At 38.0% G+C, this 20685-nt stretch overlaps 1 protein-coding gene across 12 annotated transcripts in view; it reads left to right on the forward strand.

Moving 5' to 3' along the window:
• mtmr4 (myotubularin related protein 4) overlaps window positions 1-20685 on the forward strand; it is a 100828-nt gene that overhangs the window by 62956 nt on the left and 17187 nt on the right. For 9 of the 12 annotated variants that reach the window (XM_052035370.1, XM_052035372.1, XM_052035375.1 and 6 more), the window contains 8 exons: window positions 2661-2693; window positions 4276-4358; window positions 6870-7036; window positions 7350-7446; window positions 11370-11483; window positions 15179-15363; window positions 16088-16213; window positions 18960-19071. In XM_052035370.1, the coding sequence (XP_051891330.1) occupies window positions 2661-2693; window positions 4276-4358; window positions 6870-7036; window positions 7350-7446; window positions 11370-11483; window positions 15179-15363; window positions 16088-16213; window positions 18960-19071 (917 nt within the window). The remainder of the gene's footprint in view (window positions 1-2660; window positions 2694-4275; window positions 4359-6869; window positions 7037-7349; window positions 7447-11369; window positions 11484-15178; window positions 15364-16087; window positions 16214-18959; window positions 19072-20685) is intronic. The other 3 variants (XM_052035380.1, XM_052035379.1, XM_052035378.1) reach the window with 1 other exon arrangement.

Consider the following 20685-nt stretch of genomic DNA (forward strand, 5'->3'; position numbering starts at 1 on the left):
GTTGAACACCCAGTTGTGAATCAAATTGGGTGCCAAGGTTATGAACAGTTTCTTTTATCCTCAGCAATGGTCACAAAGGAATGGAATTTGTGGAGAATCCTGAAGATGATGGCTTCAATTTTCCCAGTGTTTTATTGGAGCAAATTTCAAATCATTCATACCAAAAACCAATTGAGTATTGTGGAAAGACCAAGAGAGGTGTTTATTTGGTACACTTGTGTACCAGTGCTGTATAGTACTGTAGAAAGCTGCAGTACAGAAGATGGTTATTGGGTCATTGTGTTATAAAGTCCATCCAAATGTAATCTCATTTTTCCAGCTTGGTTTGTAGCCTTAATGGTTCTAACACTTCTAAATGAGTATCTCAGAACCTTGTAAATCCAAAGAAAGCATCGTAGTACACTACTTAGCAATGATTTCCAAATTTCCATTGCCTTCTGTGTAAATATGTATTTATTTCAACTCCTCTCTCTTGATCCCTCTATCGATAACTAAATCAAATATTGGTGAGAGGACTATGCTCTTCAAATCCACTTTGTCAACTTTCTCATTGGATGTACCTATTTAAATCTCTCTTCCGCCTTCATTGTTTCAAAAAATGTTTCAGCCTTTCCAATTTTACCTTGTAGCTGCCATTTTTTAGAGAAGAGCAACGTCCTCATAAATTCTTTCTAGTGAAACTCGTCCTTCGTGTAATGTGTTGACTCAACTGCTAGCAGTATTCCAGCTGCATTAAAACAGAAGATTCTTGTAAATGCTGATTGAAAGATCATCAGCCTGAAACGTTTCTCTCGCCATGAATGCTGCTTGACCTGAGTGTTCCTGCATTTTGTTTTTATTTTAGATTTGCAGCATCTGCAGTTTTTTGATTTTCTGACAGGTATTACAGCCCAACTGCTCTTTTATACACCGATCATTTTTTTTAATAGGGGTACAAGTATTCTGTATGCCTCCTTATCCAGCTGTTTTACCCGAATTGCACACATCTGGAATATGTTTTCATGTACTTGTCCTTAGAAATCCTGTACGTTTCTTAATATTCCTTTATTCATTGAATATTCCCTTGGCTTTTTTCCCCTCTTCAAATACATATCATCCCACTTTCCCAATATAATGCATTTGCCACATCTCTGCCTGCTTGATTAATCCCTTTATAACTTCCTACAGTCTACAGTTTATTTTGCTATCAACCACAGGACCAATTTTGATATTGTATCCAAATTTCTTATTAGTACCCCTTACATTTAAGTGTGTATTGGCAATGTACATCTTTTCAAAAAAATAAACTTTAAAAACACAGGTATAGAGCCCTGTGGAAACACAATGCAAACTTCCTTCCAGTCAAACTAAAATCTGTAAACCATTGCTTTTTGTTTCCTGCCAATGAACCAGTTTTGGATCTATTGCCACATTGTCCAAGATTCTGTGGGCCTTTTTATTGATGTTCTTTCATGGGGTACTTTGTCTAAAGCTTTGATAAAATCCATAATTATGGAATTAAATAAATCTAGCCCCTCTTGAGGACAACAACAGAGAGCCATTGGAGAAAGGGTGATGTGGTGAACATGTCAAAAACCACAGATGGATTCAGGAAGGTGAGGAGAGTGAGTACAAATAGTAGCACTTACATAGGATATCATTTGTGAATTCTATTGAGAGCTGTTTCCTATACTGTGGTGATGCAGATATTTGGAGACACTTGGCCAGGAGTAAAGGGTACACATTTGTCTGCACTCTAAGCATTGGATTTTCAAAAGGAAAGGGAGATTGAAGATGTGTCAGTGGTTCATCAGAAAGGGAGAGTCGAGTTTTTCAGGAGTGGATTGATGATAATTGTGGACATTGAGGTTGTAAAAGGCCATATATAAATGCAAGTGCCAACATGTTGCATTCTAGCCTAATTTTGGTGCATAGAATGGGTGCGGCACTTGGTACCAATGTCTAAATGCAGCCCCAAAAGGTGGTGAAATTGGGAAAGTACGCCTTTTTAAAAAAAAAAATTAAGTTGTGCTAGGGTGGGTTTTTAACCTGATTACTATGTTAAAACGAAGGTTGTAGGCTGCTTATTATTGTTCCAATTTCGGTCAATAAGGCGGAGATGACTGCTGTGCATGTTAATGATGTCATCATGTGTAAATGATGCTGGAAAATTGTCAGTGCTGCTTGGGTGTTTAGTACCTGGGGAGACTGAGACCAGAAGTGCTCATGTTAAAACATGCACAGGGTGGCTTTTATGCACATTTTGCACATGGAAAATGACACTTACAAGCTCCAGTTTCTAGGTTAAGTTTACTCCATGAATACGAATAGTGAAAAGTATTAATAACTTGTTATTTTTAGTTGCACTTTGCAAGAATACTGAAATAACAGAATACTGATGCTTTCTCATTCTGATGCAGTAGGTATACATGTAGTTTGTTGACGTAGTTTCTGGGTTAGAGGATCTGGGTTGAGGGAGGTGTACAGTGGACTAATCTCGTGGATATTAGTTGGTATACCATTACCTTTAGCTTGCTCTAGTTCTGATTTGGTTGTGTGTTGTTTGTTGTGTCTTGGTATTAGAAATCATCAAGTGTTTTCAGTGTATAAGGTTCCTGCCTTTCTCACATCTGTTATTTTGATTTCATTTTCCCCTTCTCTTTCCTTTTGTTCTGTTTTAGACCTTTCTGCAGGGTGTGGACGGTGACATCTCAGTAAGTACTGTGTGTGTGTGCACTTCACTGCTGGTTATGCATACAACTACGTATCCAGCTCATCTTTGGGTGAACAGTTTTAGTGAAAGAGTTGGTCCTTTACAGTTTCTTTATAATGTGTGTCACAAAGTACATTATAGAATTATGTCTAACACACTGTTGGATATGTAGATCTTTGTTCTTGTCATCATTCTCGTGGTGGGTGAGCAAATAGGTGTGTTGGTGAATATAAGAATAGGTGTTTAATCCTTAGAACATTACCCCTCTCCTAATTCCTTCAAACCAGTGCATTTGTACTTGCTAGTTAACACAAACTAGGCAGTTTGGTGATGCTTATTGATGTAATCCATGAGATGGGTAATTATTAGTGGTCTCATCCCAGTGCAAGCCTGGAGCAATTAAATAGAGCATCACATAAAATTAGCCATTAGAAACCCAGAGTGACTGTCATATTTTTTTCAAGGAACAGAATTTAAGAATATTAGTCTAGCCTGCATGAACACATGGGCTGCATGTAGCCCTATTTCAATGTTGGTACATGACAACAATATTCAGTGATTGGACCAACATCAGCTTCATATGAGTTGACACTAAAAATTACAAGTCAGTATTTTTTCTTCAAAATTATTGCTGGAGGAAAGAAACTGATTTCTTTGGCAATATTTTTTTTTAAAAATTGCAAATGATTGAAATCTGAAATAAAAATAGGAAATACCAGAAAACACCTGAAAGAGGTTAGTGTCCTTTGAGACCTTATGCGTGCATTTTCTGATCTCATGGGAAAAAACTGAGGTGTTATTTGGTTGGTTCCATGGACATGGCTCTTTTGAAGAATACAATGGTGTCAGCTGGAGTTGCTGGTAAGTTTCAGATCATGGCATCTTCACTCAGTGGAATGCACCAGATAGGACAGTGATGATCTTTGGGATTATCTCAAAATCTTGCATCCTCCTTTTGTTTCCATATTATTGCAGTAATTTGAAGTTTTCTGAATAATGGGTGTTATACAACATTGTGTTTGTGCAACCTTATTTATTTAATTCAAGACCATTGCTGGAGAAGAATGATACCAATTGAATCTCGGGGAAATCACCATACTAATAACAGCTCTGCAGAAAATGGGAGAGTTCCTGTAAGTCGCTGGGTTGTTGGTGGTTACATTTGTCTGTTAAATGCCCAGTTACAGCAGTGAGTCAAAGAATTTGGGAATGTGTATTTGCACCTGTGACTACGAAAAGCCTTAGAGATTGATAGTTGAAAATTTTTATGTATTTAGAAGCACATCACTGATGACAGGCAAGAGGAGCTGAATTGTGGCTTAATTTGGTTGTATCATTTTTCAGTTTAGTAGAGGAAGTTCACTGCTTAGTGTCATGTCATTTGGAAGGTGTTGCATTCATGATAACACGGTCAAGCTAAACAAGATGAGTCTAGCTTGGTTGAAGTGATACTACCCTAATGCCATAAGATTTATTCTGGTATTTATTCCTAATTATTTATGGCTCCCTTTAAAAGTTTGGCCTACTTAGAGTTGATTACAATTTTTTCTGATTACGACCATACATTTATCTTGTTATTACAGGTGCCTGTACGGTTAATTGAAGCTATTGAGAGTCGGGACATGTTCCAGCTTCACATTGTCTGTAAAGATTCCAAAGTGGTCAGGTATGTTGTTTCACTTTCAAAGATATGGAGCACAGACTGTTGTTAGACTATTTAAAAATAAGCATCAAGTAATCAGCTTTTCAAAACTTTTAATATGCAAAATTAAACAGAATGGAGCTTTATCCCCCTGCTGCAATAACTGCCAAGGTTGCACATATGTAAGCCCTGTTATAATCTTGAATTTCTGGAGAAAAAAAATGCTTTTACAAGTGAATATGATGCCCTTTCACTTAAACCAAATCCTATGCATGAGATCCCATGATGATGTCAGCAGGGTGTGCCAGACAATAGTGAGGTGGCAGAGAAGAAACTTCAAGTGCAAGTTTCATGTGTTTGCGGAGCAGATTAAGTGTGGAGTATTGGGGAGAAAGGTGATGGCATTCCTTGTCCCTAAAATCTTCTATCCATTGATTTGAGCTTCAATGTAAGGTGGTATTCAGAGTAAACTTTCCTTTTGCATGAAAGCTTCACTGTGATGGTAAGTATCTAAATTTAGCTAGGGGGTACAGTTTATACAAACTTTCCTACTTGATAGTAAATGCAGGCAACTGAAAGGATATATATCTGTCATGGAGGAAGTAGTATAATTATTGTTTAGCTTCCTCATTTTTTTTTTTGGAAATTGTTTCCTCTTTTTATTCCCACCCGCCCACCACCACCCCCCCCCCCCCACCCAAAAAGAATAATTCCAGAAATACTGGGAAAGGATGTGTTTTACTTGCTGTGGGTGAAGCCTCAGCATTACTAAATTTAGTTTTTCCTCATGAATTTCTTTCCATGTTTCCAGGGTCTTAGCTGGTTTATGGAGAAATCTCCTGAGGTTTTTGTTCCATTTGCGTAACCCCAGATAATGCTATGAAATGCTGGGTTGAATCGCACAAGCCTGTTACTGCATTGTGGAAGCACAGAATGCACTGGAGGTCTGTCACAGTTCCATTTGACCTCTTTCTCCATCCCTGGACTTGCCATGGTGTTCCATAATTTAGTGAGCCAAGGAGCTGGATGCACTTGCTATCTGGGCCATTCAACAAATGGCCTATCTATCAGAACTCCATTCATTTGAATGAGCTCACTGATGTTCATTAAAATAAGTTTAGCACTTTTTTTGTTTTCTTAATTAATGGCAGTTTAATATCTTTTTAAATGGTATTTGATCTAAATCTGTTTCTAGTACTTTTAAGTGTTAGTTTGTCAGATACAATTAAAAATGGCAAAATTGGTCTTGCTCACCCAAGCTGCTAAACTATAATATTCTAGCACACACTTGACTTGTTCCTTGAATGGAGGTTCATTGATTAATGGTTGCCCAGAGAAATAGTGATTAGTTTTCACCAACCACAACCATCACCTTTATTGCTAGGTATTTCACAATAGTCAGCAGAGACTCCCATTGACTTCAAGTTTACTTGGGCTCCTTGATCCCATATTTTGTCAGTTGCCATTTTGATGTCAAGGACGGCAATTTTGATGTCAATTCGACCTCGAGTGGAATTTAAGTCTTTTCTCCATGTTTGGTTTGAAGCTGGAAGGCAGCTGACATAAAACTGTGTGGTCCTGACAAAACCAAAACTGAGCATTGATGAATAGGTGATTAAGATTCTCATTATCACTGGCAATGACAGCTACAGTTATTTTGTTGCTGATTCACAAATGATTGATAGGGTACTAACTGGCAGCTTTTGAGGTTTTATTTCCCAGCTGAAAAGTTTTCCACTTTGGGTACTTCTTTGTATTTGGCTTACTGGAATAACTTGGCTAATGACACATCTGGTTACAGGACAGAAGTCTTCAGTACCTTTGCCAGGATGTTGACAAGGCCCAAAACCATTGTGTACCCAGGACATTTAGCTATTTGTCATCACATGAAGTGAACTGAATTGGTTGCAGTATTAGGGGCCCAAGGAAAGGTTGAGATCCACTCAGCTGAATGCACATGCATTTATCTCTTGACTTTATCTTGATTCTTATTCATATGCTCAGCTGTCATCATTGTTTATTACAGAGATAATTGTAGAGTCTTCTCCTTCCAATAATTAAAGGTCCACCACCATTCACAACTGCATATAGTATGCATATGGCCCTGGATTGTTTAGGAATTGCTTGTCTCAGTCAAGTCAGAAACTGGTCCAACTGTCTCTTGAAAGTATGCTGCAAATCATGGTTCACTACATGAACTGACAGCCTGTCCAGTAATAATAAAAACAAAAAAAAGACAGATTAATACAACTAATAGAAAAATTGAATTGGTCAAGCAAGCTTCACAAGTTAGATTATTACCATTCACATGATCACTAATAGGCAATAATTCCTAAAATCTGACATCACTATTGGTGCTTTTACTTGTATTATTTTGACTTGGAACTGAATGATTTTTTTTTTAGAAGACTTTTACAATTAATTAAGGTTTTTATATAAAGTTGAATGCAAGTATTCTTGTAGGTCTGCCTGCTTAAGGATTTTGATGCATAAGTGTTTTGGGTAATCTCTGAACTCCTGCATGTTGTTCCCCAGGTGTCATTTCTCTACATTTAAGCAGTGTCAGGAATGGCTGAAGAGATTAAACAAAGTAATTGCTCACCCGACCAGACTGGAAGACTTGTTTGCCTTTGCGTATCATGCTTGGTGCTTGGGAATCTGTGCCGATGAGGAAGATCAGCATGTGCATCTCTGTCACCCTGGTGAGTCAAAAAGTAATGGTTGTTGATGAAATGGGGGGGGGGATCAGAGAGAACATGATGGGTCAGAGGCTGTGATAAGTAATGGGAAGAGCTTGCTTTGTTTTTATTTTTCATGGTTCACATTATGCTCTGTGTGAATCATTCTTGAGTCTCTGGTTTCATATCGAGTAGATCACTGCTGCCAACTGAACCAGAAACTGAACAGCAATAACTATGAAACAAAAAAGTGTCAAAGTAATTAAAATTTTGCTTTTTATTTGTCATGCTATAATTTAATTCAGTATGAACTTAGCAATCCATGTGTTTATTTCAGGAGATCATGTCTGCCACCGGTTTGAGATGGAAGTAGAGAGAATGCGTTTTGACCTGCAAAATGTCTGGAGAGTCAGTGAAGTGAACTGCAATTACAAGTAAGTTAACTCTTATTGTTAAACCGTAAAGTGAAAATGATAATTTGGAGTGTTACAAGACATGGTTGATGCATTCATGTTAACATACGACGAGGTGAAAAATGTAAAAGAGGGATGTAGCTGTGTCAAGTGGTTGTGAGATAATGGAGCAGGTACATTTGTCCTGGAGGATAACGTGACTTAATTATTCAGAATAATTTCTCTTCTGCTCCCACGTATTCATACAGTATTCATACTAATAGAAATTGAGCTCCTCTACCCTTTTCCTTTCCTGCTTCATTATTCTTTTCTCCTCTTCACACATCTGCAGCTTTGATCTTCCATTCCTATCAAAGAAATTGTTCATTTCTTAACCAGTTCAGCATTACCTTCAGTTGAGTGCCTCTCCCTCATGAGCAAACTTCAAGCTGGGCTTTCTTGCTGCCATCATGTGTGCAGGTACACTCCCCCATTGCTGATGTTGGTGGGGGCGCAGGGCTGATACGAGGGCTGGTGGCAGTGGTGGGAAAGCTGCAATAATAAATGATAGTTGAAGGGCAATAAATGGGCCGTGTGCTGTGTCCTTTTGAGGGAGTGAGCTTGCACACATGCAGGTTAATGTTGATTGATGTGAACATATTTTGAAGAAGAGGCAAAAGAAATGTGCTTGCCAGAGAGATTCACTTCCTGCTGCAGTAGAGCCTTTGCTTGGATGTGGGTTGCCAATGAGGAGGAGGATCCTCTCTAGTATTCCATGGAACTGAGCACAAGATGGCCTTTGTCACATCAGGTTACCCTTTTGACATCCACTGTAACTGCAATAACTTGATAATCAGGACCTTCCTAAATGAGTGGCTGCACGTATGGGTTTCTGACTTTGTGGTTCTGGCTGTCTGTAGCATTGCTGTTTGTGGAATGGAGTTCTATGGGATGGGAGTGACTGTGCACCAGAGTACTGCAGCTGGATGCAGTATCCATGAGAAAAAGTTGTTTTTTGAGGTGGAGCTCTTACCTTCCCATGCAATTTCACATGATGTAATATTTCTTTCTTCAGTGCTCTATGCTTTCTCAGTGTCACTCTGGAGGTCACCACGTGCAGCCATTTGCTGCTCTCTCCTGTTGGTAGCCCTTGAGCACCTCCTGGTTTTGGTTCTAACCTCTCCATCTCCAATTATATAACATCTCTCTCAAACAGTATGAGTGTTACCGGCTTTGAATCATGTTATTCATCTCTGTTTTCTTCCCGCCTCCAAGCAATGCATGGTATCAGATGTTGCCATTGGAATGTAATGGAGATTGTCCTTTCAGGGACTGAAGCTCTGTTGCAGCTATCTGCTAGCACTTGCTTAAAATTCACACAGCCAACATTGTGGTTTGCACTGCTGTACATGTATGGAAGCATTGCTTGGGGGAACAAAAAAAAACAGGTTGATGTGCTCGCCTTATGATTGTGATTATAATTCAAAGAGTTGAATTGATGTAGAGATATTGTTCATTATTTAAATATCAATTCAGAGATATTGTTCAAAGATTATTTAAATCTCAAAAAACGAAGCACATGGGTTTCTAGGTACCAGTGTCTCGCCCTTGCCACATCTTGCAAAATGCTTAGTCAAGCTTGAGGAAAATGTTGACCATCCATTGTAGAGGTCCTCCCCAGGTTAAGACAAGGTTCCGTTCCTGTAACCCAGACAGTTCACAAGTTGGAAAAGTTCCCAAGCAGCAGAAGATGCCTGCAGTGCCACAGCAGCAGGCATATCCGTCCCATTGGTTTCCCAAACACTCATTCATCAGTACAGGCTATACGTAAGTCAGGTGTTCGTAACCCGGAGAGGACCTGTACTGATGAATCTCTCTCGCTCTCTCACACACACATCTGGTTTTATAGTCCACCAGTTCCTTCAATTATATGGTCATTATCACCCCATAGAAAAACTCCCAAGTCCCATTCTTTAAAAAGGATAAACTTGTCTGTTAACCCCTAAAGATCCATTGTTGTACTTATTGTGCTATTATCAGCTTTTAATGCCAGCAACAGACCAAACCATTTTTGAGCTGAAGGGAACAGCAATATGTTTAACAATGCATGCAACGTTATAATCTGCTCCAGGAAATTCCAACCCATTATATCACACAGTTCCTTTACGTAAATATTATACCACGTACAGCATGCTTCCAGCATCAGTTAAAGTTTATGTTACACTAATGTCAAAGTTCAGGCTTTTTTGTGCGTATGTGTATATTACATTACACACTCTGATTCCAGTGCCACTCAAGTAAATTTCACAGTGTAGCGGTTAGCGTAATGCTTTACAGCACCAGCGATCCAGGTTCAATTCCGGCCACTGTCTCCCCGTGTCTGCATAGGTTTCCTCCGGTTGCTCCGGTTTCCTCCCACATTCCAAAGAAGTACATGTTAGGAAGTTGTGGGCATGTTATGTTGGCGCCAGAAGCGTGGCGACGCTTGTGGGCTGCCCCCAGAACACTCTACGCAAAAGATGCAGTTCGCTGTGTGTTTCGATGTACACGTGACTAATAAAAATGTCTTAAGTGATGCTTGTATCAGCCATTTGATTGTAATAATGGCTCTTTTTGGTTAAAGCCTAAATTAGAGAAGTGATCTACAAAGCATCCTTTCATCATTCCACACCTGATATTCATGAACATTTAGTAGGAACTCAGGAAAAAAGAGGTTTTCAGGTACTCAAGCCTCTACTGCCACTCAGGTCATGACTGAATTGAGTTTCATTTCTATTTACCTGTCTTGGTTCCACATCTATTACTCCACTCAAACCTCTCGTTTCAAGCAGAACCATGCACACATAGTGAGCCAAATCCTAGCACCTTGTGAAATCTGGCACAGGAAATCGCAGGGGAGTGTGATACAGTCCGTGAGTAGTGAAGATAGCATGGAGCTATACTTTGGGGAATTTTAGAAAGCTGGGCACAGCTGGTTGTGCATGGAGTCGCAGGTTTTCACACTAGAGGAGTAATAAGCTTAAAAAGTGTGGTGCCAAAATTGATTGACAGAGCATCCAGCAAGTTGAACACAAGAACAGAAGTAGGCCATTTTTATGACATTTTGAATGTTAAGATTCTGTTTCACCTTGAGCTTTTCTACTTTATCATGCTTAATTTTTGAAAATAATGCACTGCTGCACAATCATTTCAACTTCTTGGTACAATGTGAGTATGTGCAATAAAATAGATTGACAAAGGAAAGTTTTCAATGCTAATGTGGGCCAAGAAGCCACTGGTTGTTAGTGCCCCTCTGCTGCTTTGGTAGATGGCTTATGGAGTCTAATGAGGCAGTGTGAACTTCCACTAGCTGGGAAGCTAAGCCGAGTACTATGGCTCGCTCCAAACGAATAGGAGGAATTAGCTGCTGCAAAAATGATGAGAAATTATTCTTCAAAATTAGTTTCAATGTTAACTGAGTTTTAGTTATTGAAAATTACAGTTAGATTTTCACATTAATGTAGGCGTGTGTTGTTCTGGCATTAAGTATAAAGGACCTCAAAGCCATTTTGTGTGTGTGTGTGTGTACACACATGCATGCATGTACTACATAGCTTGTGCACAAACTTGACTACTGAGTGCACAGAATAAATATATGCCAAGTTGTATAATCACCTTGCATACCCATTGACTGTATAGAATATGCATACATTTGAGTCATCTCCCTATTTTCTTTAAATATATGTGCAAAGAACCTGGAGCCACTATGCATTGATTATGACATGCCTATAATGAGGGGGGGGGGGTGGTGCCATAGAATATTTGTGTAGTATAAAGAATATGAAAATAGAGTGCAATCATATACCATTTTAAGTTCTTATGGGATTTGACATTTATGTACAACTGACTTTTTTTTCCTGCATCTCTAATATGAGATAATATTGAATTTACTTTTGTTTAATGTTCTGTTGCATTTGTTTCTGCAGGTTATGTGCCAGTTACCCTCAAAAGTTGCTCGTTCCAGTGTGGATCACAGATAAGGAACTTGAGAGTGTTGGAACCTTCAGGTCTTGGAAGAGGATTCCTGTGGTTGTCTACAGGTAAAGTTATTGAAATTTGATTTGTTACTCATTCCCAGTGCAGATTTCCTACCAGAAACCTGTAATTTTCAAAATAACTAATAAGATTAGATTTTCTGTTTCCTACATGTGGAATAAAGCATGTCCTTAATGAGCACTGTGTAACAATGTATGTATACCGTATATAGTTACAAATGAATGGAAAGCATCTTTCCTTGTGGAAATGAGGGAGATTAATAAACTTCAGCTTAATTTGTTCAGAAATTCATAGTTCACGTGAAGCTATTTAGCAAACAATTTACAAGCCAATTACTGTTTGAAAAGGAGCAAGTTAGAATATCCTGGCCAACATTTTTCTCAGACAACTCCAGTTTCTAAAAAAAAAATAGTTTTTTTTTATTCATCATTGATCTTATTGAACTTACTGTGTGCCACTTTCACACATCCATTAATAATTTGTAAGTAATTTGCAAATACAATAAAGCTATTTTATGAACTCCTTTCCTTCTGTAATATCACCAAAAAAAACTTGTCATGTTTCTTGCTTCCATGATATTTTAGAGGGTTGTGGTATGAGCTTATCCTCATTTAAACCATTGATTAAACATAACTTTCCTAATGTCCTCCCAATAGCTTAAAGCTCCTCAAAACCAGCAAATCCTTAACATGGCAGCCAAATTGTGGATAGTTAAATGCTACAAACAAATTAATAAATGCCCTGTTTGCCTGTACTTGAAGTAGCTGATGGAAAGGGGAATGTAAATTCAAGATACTGGGTAAGCTCCTCAATATTTCATGTTTTAAGATAATTAAATCAGAATGGGTGCTTCCTGGAGAAGACTGCAAATTAGTGCATGTAGGGTAGAGATTCACTGACTGGTAACTTATGGTTCAATATGTAACTTCACATACTTATTCCAGAATTTACTGCCAACTTCGTGGTGAAACGACTGCAAATATTGACAGTTATGCCATCAAAAGTATGCAAAATCTTGGTCACCAGCTTTCCTTTTAAGTATTCCTGAGATTTGACATGCACTAGCTGTTTGTTATTTTGCTCTTTGCCAATTTAAACGCCTTGAAGAGAAACCTGGGTTACTATCTTTGTTATTTCTTTAAGGTTCATAAGTGAAATCAGTAACACGGTAACCAATGGATTTATGAAATAAGTCAAAAATTAAACTGACATTGTAATCTATTTAGATGTGTCTTGTTTTTTCAATAGCCTGCCATGTATCTAGTGAAGTTGCTCTATTGGCTTGTAAACAGCCCACAGCTTAGGTTTTAAATAGATATCCCCATAATTTGAACTGCAACGCCAGCCACAGATCGTTACTTGCCAACGTTAAAAATAAACTTTAAAGCAACGTGACCTTCAATTTTTATTGCAACATTGTACACTTAAAAACTGACAAAATGCAATTATTTTTAAAATGCATCATGAAATCAAGAACTGGACAAAATGAAGAATATTGAGCATAAGCTGTCTAGTTTCTATCAGTACATACAATACACAAATTCAGTACATATACACATCCACTACTTATCATTTTCTATTTGTAGACTAACAGGCACTGCTCCATACCATCCATTCTCCCACACACCATACTACCTTCCACATGGTCCTAAAGCTTTCCTTCTCAGCAGAAGCTCACATGGTTAAGGGATATCCACTTGATCTTGGAGAAAACCAGTGAGCATCATGTTATTTGCTTTCAGGAGATATGATCATAGAGAAACTTCAAGATAATATTATAAAAGTCAATTGGGATTTGGAGTCAGCTATTCAAGCCCTTGAGCTTGCTCCACAATTGTATAAGTTCATGGCTGATTTAATTACAACCTCAACTATGCATTCCTGTCTGCCTACAGTATCTTTTCACCCTCTTGCTTATGAAGAATATACCTGCGCCATAAAAATATTTCAAAGACTCTGCTTCTATCACCCTTTGGGGAAGAGTGTTCATGACCCATTGAGAGAAAGAAGATTCACCTCATCTGTCTTACATGGGTGAGCCCTTATTTTTAGAGCAGTGACCCCCACCCTCCAATTATAGATTCTCTTGCAAGAGAAATCCTCTAAGTGCATTCTGTCAAGACTATTCATGATCCTTTGTGTGTTTCAAGTCATCTCTCGCTCTTCTAAACTCCAGTACATCAAGCCTGGCATTCCCACCTATCCTGATTAGCCTACCTTAGATAACGGAAGCATAACCTTGCTACTTTTGGATTCAATTTCCCCAGCAATAAACAGTAGCATTATGTTAGCTTTTCTGGTTACTTTGAGAACCTGCATTCCATTTGAGAATCATGCACTACAACAGCCAGATCCTCTGCATCTCAGAGTTCTGCCTTAAGTCGCCATTTAGATAATGTTTCATTTTTCTTTTTCATGCCAAAATGGGCAATTTCACATTTTCCCACATACTCCATTTGCCAGGGGCTTTGCTCACTCATTTAACCAATCTGTATCCCTCTGCAGCCTCTGTATGTCCCTTGCACAACATACTTTCCAACTGATGTGTCCATCAACAAATTTAGCAACTATTGATTTGGATGAAGGAAGAAAAATAATTTATAAAAATTATGAAAGGTTGGGGCCACAGTACCGATACCTGTGGCACACCACATCCCTCTCCTATTTCCTGTTAGCCAGCCATTCTTTTATCCATACTGTATTAAATTGGGTTGCTAAAAGATCCTAGATTGCTTTACATAAATTATTTTTGTGTACAATGAAGGTCTATGTATAAGTGCGCATACTTTCCACTAGAAGGAGGGTTTTGCTCAATGTAGATCTCTCTCAGTAAAGATGTTCCAGATTTAAACATGATTCATGGATGAGTAGCTTGCATCTTTTCTCTGTCACTGGGTGAAGGGATGAAAACTAACAAAAGTTTCTACCTCTGAACATTATCCAGTGATCCCTTTTGAGGAGCATTTTTTTATGTAGATGAAGTGTGCTTGGCTGCGAAGTCCAGTGTTAAATATACTATCAACGTGTCAAGATTATAGAGAAAGTTTGATAAATATGCTAATTCTAAAACACAGTTACTTGAAAGTAATAATCTGCAGAGTTTCATTTAAATAACGCATGCCAGTGGCAAAACACTTTATATTGCTGCTGCAATGGAATTTATTTTGGACATTCTCATTTTTTGTTAATTGTCTTGGCAGTGTTTAGATTTTCACATTAAGAATGCCCATGTAAGTCCAATACCTAAGCAAACTATACTAGATATCTGTGCTATGATGTCTCAGCAAGCACAAGTATTTTTTGAAGGGAAGATGAAAAGGCTGGGAATTAATATTTGTTGTGTAATTGTGAAATATAAAGCCTTGAGGATAAGTTTACTTCTAATATAATATGGAGCATCACCTACTAGTAATTATGTGCAAACATAGTCCCTTAAAGGATGTACAAACTGAAATATATCTTTTCAGGCTGAGTTCCCAGTTTCTAAGTTCTGGCTTTAGATTTCCTTGCATTCAGCAACAAAAGGAGGGGTATATTCTCAATCTGGATTTTTCATAATAGATTAATGTCATTTCATTCACTGTTTTGAGGGCCCATATAAATCTCTGCATGAATGTATATGTGACATTTAATTGAACTAAATGATTTTGAATATTGGGAATGCAAAAGTACTGAGATATTTTGTGGTTACTTTGTTTGGATAAGTGACTCCTTAACATAGTGTTACATTTTCCTCTAGACACCTGCGGAATGGTGCTGTGATATCACGCTGCAGTCAGCCAGAGATTAGCTGGTGGGGTTGGAGAAATGCGGATGATGAATATCTGGTGACGTCCATTGCGAAAGCCTGCATTTTGGATCGAGGAACCAAGATGAATGGAAAGGGCAAGAATGAGGGAACTGATCTGTCTGATGCAGAATTTGGTGAGAAACAGATGGGAAAACTCTCTTGTGCTTAATTGGAAAGCAGGTTTTAATTGAGAGATGTTAATTGTTCTGATGTGTCCTGTTCTAAGGATGTTAATTCATGCTAGACTAAAGCGTGGATGCCCTCCAACTTGTTGCATAACTGGCCATTCAGGCAAGTCAGCCAAGATAGCTAAATTTAACTCTGTAAGCATTCCAGTCAGGTCCAGTCTTGCGCCTGCTGGTGTACATATGCATACACTTCCCGTAACAGCACAAACAGCCATTCACATCTATTTTCTCAAAAAAGTTTAACTTCTGTCCCTGGTGAACTGTTTTCTGGAAATTTGATTGATAACAACATTAAAGATAAGGGAGAAAAAAGTGCCCTTGCAAAAACAGAGAGACAAGCAAGCTTAGCTATTTGGTGCAATGTCATTCACTTATGAGAGACAAATTCAAGCCAATGATCTTGCATATTGCTGAGATAAGTCCAAGTTACAGAGCACGGCCCAACCCTTTTGTTTCAGGAAAGGAATGATGGCTGAAATAGATGCATCTAGCTTAATGAGATCTGAAAAAAATCAGTGGGCTGACAATAAGATGATAAACTCCAAGTCCCTCCTTCCTATTCCCCTTCCCCTCACTGCTTAGTATATCTGTTGCAGTGCCTGTTGATAGGTTGAAAATCAAGCTGGTGTTGGTGGCTGAAAATTAAAAATGTACCAATCTTTTGTCCTAGATTCATCCATTACGGGATCTGTGGCAGAGAGTGGAGGAACACCACAGAAGTTGCTTATTCTGGATGCAAGGTCATACACTGCAGCCGTAGCCAACCGTGCAAAGGGTGGAGGTTGTGAGTGTGAAGGTATGCATTGTACAATGATGGAGTATGTGTCTATGAACCCAAGAGGTGAATTGCATCCCAAGGCTGAAGTAACTCAGATCCATTGCCTCTGGCAATAGATGTTGAAAGAGCACTATGTTCACAATAGGGTTAATATTGTAGGGCAACACTGGCACAGCAGTTGTTGCTGCTGCCTTGCCACTCCAGGGATCTAGCTTTAATCAAGTTCCATTGCATGCTCTGGTTTCTTCCCACATCTGGTGGGTTAATTTTCTGCTATAAGTTGCCTGCTGGCGTAGGTAAGTGGCAAAGGACCAAAGGAGAGTCGATGGGCTTGTGAGAGAGTATACGTCACAGGGCTTCAGGGAAATAAGGAGAGGGAAAATGGGACTGATATGGTTGCTCTGCAGGGAGGTGGCATAGACTCCAGTGGGTCAAGTAGCCTCTTGCATTGTAATAAGTGATAGTCCAGAGCACTTAGTATCAGGATGTAACCCTTGAAAGAATGCTACTGCGTGTGTCTCAATACATAAAGAAATATTCCTATCAATCTGATCACCCCCCACCCCACAGTGAGACAAAGTGTCACTATAATAAGTAGTGTGTAAATTTTTGATTCTGGATTACAGACTCTGTAGATGACGTGGTCAATCAAGTCCTCAAATTGCAATTGTCAAGGTTCAGACTCGCACTCCTGAAATAGCTTCTTGTGCAGGTGGTTACTTAGTCATTCAAAGTGGCTTGTTCCGGCACTTAAAACATCTAAAGAAGTGGTTTACAGATGGGAATTCCCCTTCAAATATTTGTTTATTCTCTGGAGTCCTTTTCTAAAAATGTTTTTTTTTACTACCCATGACGGAATAGGTTGACTATATGTGTTTTGCCAACGTGTCGCAATGTAAATAATAGCCAACAATATAGGAAGGACAGGGAAAGTGAACTCCAGACATCTACACCTATAGAGACTTGGAAGAAAATTCTTCATTTAGTCAATACATCTTCAATGTGTGCCAGACACTTGTTGATACAGTTTAAGGTAGTCCACAGGACCCATATGTCCAAAGATAAGTTAGCTCATTTCTATAACCATATAAATCCTATATGTGATAGATGTAAATCGAATGTGGCTTCTTTGACACATGTTTTGGTCCTGTCCTCTTCTGGAAAAATATTGGAAAGACATTTTTAACATTATTTCAAACGTATTGAAGATTGATTTACAACCTCACCCTATCACTGTAATTTTTGGATTACCGAGGATAGAGTCTGGCCATTTATCTCCTTCTGCTAACCGTATGATTGCTTTTGTTACATTAACGGCCAAACGTTCCATTTTGCTTAAATGGAAGGATCCAATACCCCCTACTACTTTTCAATGGTTTTCTCAAACTATATCATGTTTAAACTTGGAACAAATTAGGAGTGGTACTGTTGATCCTTCGCTTAAATTTGAAGATATTTGGAGTCCATTTATTCAATATTTTCACATGATGTAGATCCCCTTTCAACTTGGAGGAATGGACTTGACGACATAATATTGCTCTGTTTCTACTGAGAAATTGTAGCCCAGTTTTTTGTTCTTTTTTGTTATTTTTCTTCTAAAAAGTTTTTTTTGTTTAGTTTATATTGTTTATAATTTCTTAAAATTGATTTGGGTATTTTTTTAAAATTTATATAATAAATCTTTTTCTTTCCTTTCTTTTATATTATATTCACATACTAAGAGATCGTTGGATCTACAGATTTTTTATATTTTATTGCTCTTTATGATTATATATGCTATGATTGTTATCCTGATCTCTTTGTTATCCTGATCTCTTTGTATTACATGTATAAATATTGATGCTATATATCAATCTGTATTAATTTGAAAACTAATAAAAAGATTGAAAAAGAAAAGACGATGACGAAGGAGACAAAACATCAGGTGCTCCTTTGGATCTTTTTTGCAGATACCATGGGCCTATGGGATCTTGGTTTGAAGCATAGGATCAAACCTATACTGTATCTTGTGAAACCTTTTTTGTGTGTGTTACATTTGTTAGTATAAACTGAATGTATAGATTATTTAAAATTAAGAAAATTGGATTAAATATTAAGTGAGTTTGCATTATGCCTTATAAGTAGTGTGATTTCTTTTTCATGAAGTAAATGGGAATGTGGATCCATAAGAGGACACAGGTTGGGATGTGTAACTTTTATAGGTATTGATTTAGTAAGATTATGATTATTTTGGGGAAGTAGGTATGAATGAAATTTGAAAAATGTTTGTTTTAATGATACTTGATTTTCATTTTTCTTTGTCATGGTTGTAACATTTGGTACATTTGAATCATGTTGGAACAACCTTCGTCCATTAAGGTTACCTTAAATGACAAGTAGGTTTACAGGTAATGGATTTAAACCAGTAAAAACATAAAAATCATGGAATAGTGTTCCAGATAGAGGAATTAAAGCAAAATTACTGTATTTATCTTTTTGATTGGATGCTGCAATAGACAGCAGTCTTTGGGGTTTTGCTGGAGAATTAATTACAATTGTTTTCTTGTCAGTAAAGAAGTGAGAGAGTAATTTTTTTGCATGTATTAAGATGTCTCAGCCTAATACTAAATGACAGTCTTTTGGCCCTTTGTGCTTAACATGAGAAATTAGTTAAAACCATGATCGGATTGATCACAACTATCAGTTATTTACACAAGGTTAATAATGGATTGATTCTGGATACACTTCTCCACCCAGATTTGCTGATCATTTTTTTTTGTTGCAGAATATTATCCAAACTGCGAAGTGATGTTCATGGGAATGGCAAATATTCATTCAATCAGAAATAGCTTCCACTCACTCCGAGCTGTGTGCAGTCAAATGCCAGATCCTGGAAAGTGAGTGTGTCATGTCTTACAGTGTTGGAAACTGCTTTGAAGTTATTTAAAATTCCACCCCTCAATGTTTTGTGTTTATCACCTGCAGAATATATAACTTTTAATATGTGTATATACATGTACATTATAAAAAGCCATGTGCTTGTCAATTTATGCTGATACAAAAACGCTTTCAAAAGGTGTATCAGATAAATGCTGTAAAGTGAATGCCAAGCTAGTAGAGGAAAGATTAAAATATTATTCAAAGAGATTGATTTTAATTGGAGTCTTAAAAAGAGAACACTGCATTAAGGAAGAAACTCCACTTAAAGGATTGCCTGCTAAAGGCAAGGGATTTCACAGGTGATTAGTCAAATCAGCTATTCCAAAGGTAGGCGTGGTTTGTTATGCATTATAGGAGTGGGTTCCTGAGCGCAATGGAAGTGCAGGGCTTGGTAGGAATTATAAATTTGTAGTTTAAAGGTATTAGGAGCCCACATAGATCAAGGATGGGCAATGGGTGCATGACACTTGTTATGGGAGAATTTTGGATGTGATGATTATGGAGGAGATGGGATTGAAGGCTGGCCAGCAGCATATTGGAGTTGATGAGTGTCTAGACGAGGAATTCAGCAGTAGATAGACTGAGTTATGGCAGTTCCTGTGATATGGATGTCTGACAATTTGGGTAGAAGAGAATACTGAGATTGATTGTCTGGAATGGGGGGTGGAAATAGGGATACATTTACGTAGTTTGTGATCTTATTGGTCTTGCTTATTAGGAGGAAATGGAGGCTCATCAGAGACTTGTATTGAACAAGTAGTCTATTAACTTGGAGGCAAGGGAGCAATCAGTTCTGGTGGTGGAGAGGTAAAGGGTGCAAAAATGTATAAACTGGCCTCAAAACTGAAGGTGAGGTTGCCAGGAGAAGTCTCCAGGAGAAGAGGTCACTAATAAATTTTGAGTATTCTTGAGGTAGTAGTTTGGAATGTGTAGAAAAGCCATTGGTGGTGATGCACTGGCTGTGACCAGGGAGATGCAAGTACGCCCATGTGAGTTTACTCATAGAGAGTTGGGGGGTGTTGCATGAGGATGTGTAACTCAAGGCTACATATCGGTTGATGAGATAATTTACTCTGGTCACAGTCACAGAAATTATAATTTGCAACTGCTATTTATGTCATGGAGGTAATGTGGAAGGATAAAATACTGATAGAAATGTTTCAATAAAGTTGTGGGAGAAATGGGCAAAAATTTAGGAAAAGATAGTAGAGGAAAGAGATTAGATACAGTAAGAGTTTGCAAGAAATTGGGTCAAAAAAGAGGAATTTTTTTCAGGAGGAATGATGAGGATCTTTTAAAACTGAGGGATCGTGCTTGAGTAGAGGGAACTGACAGCTAGAAAGGGAGATGCAGAGTTAGTAATTTAATGGAAATGAGCAGTATCTCGGGCATGTGATTTGTGGATTGTGCATCTGTTCCGTATGCAGTATTGTACATGTGGTGTGTGGTGTATAAACACTTCAGAGAGTAGAAAGACTCGTTCCTTACATTTGTAATAGGTATAGCATTTTATATTGTTTTGTTTTTAACTAATAAACATCTACAATTATTAAGTGAACATACCAAATTCT

This window comes from Pristis pectinata, chromosome 21 (genome assembly GCF_009764475.1).
Source record: "Pristis pectinata isolate sPriPec2 chromosome 21, sPriPec2.1.pri, whole genome shotgun sequence".
Lineage (NCBI taxonomy): Eukaryota > Metazoa > Chordata > Chondrichthyes > Rhinopristiformes > Pristidae > Pristis > Pristis pectinata.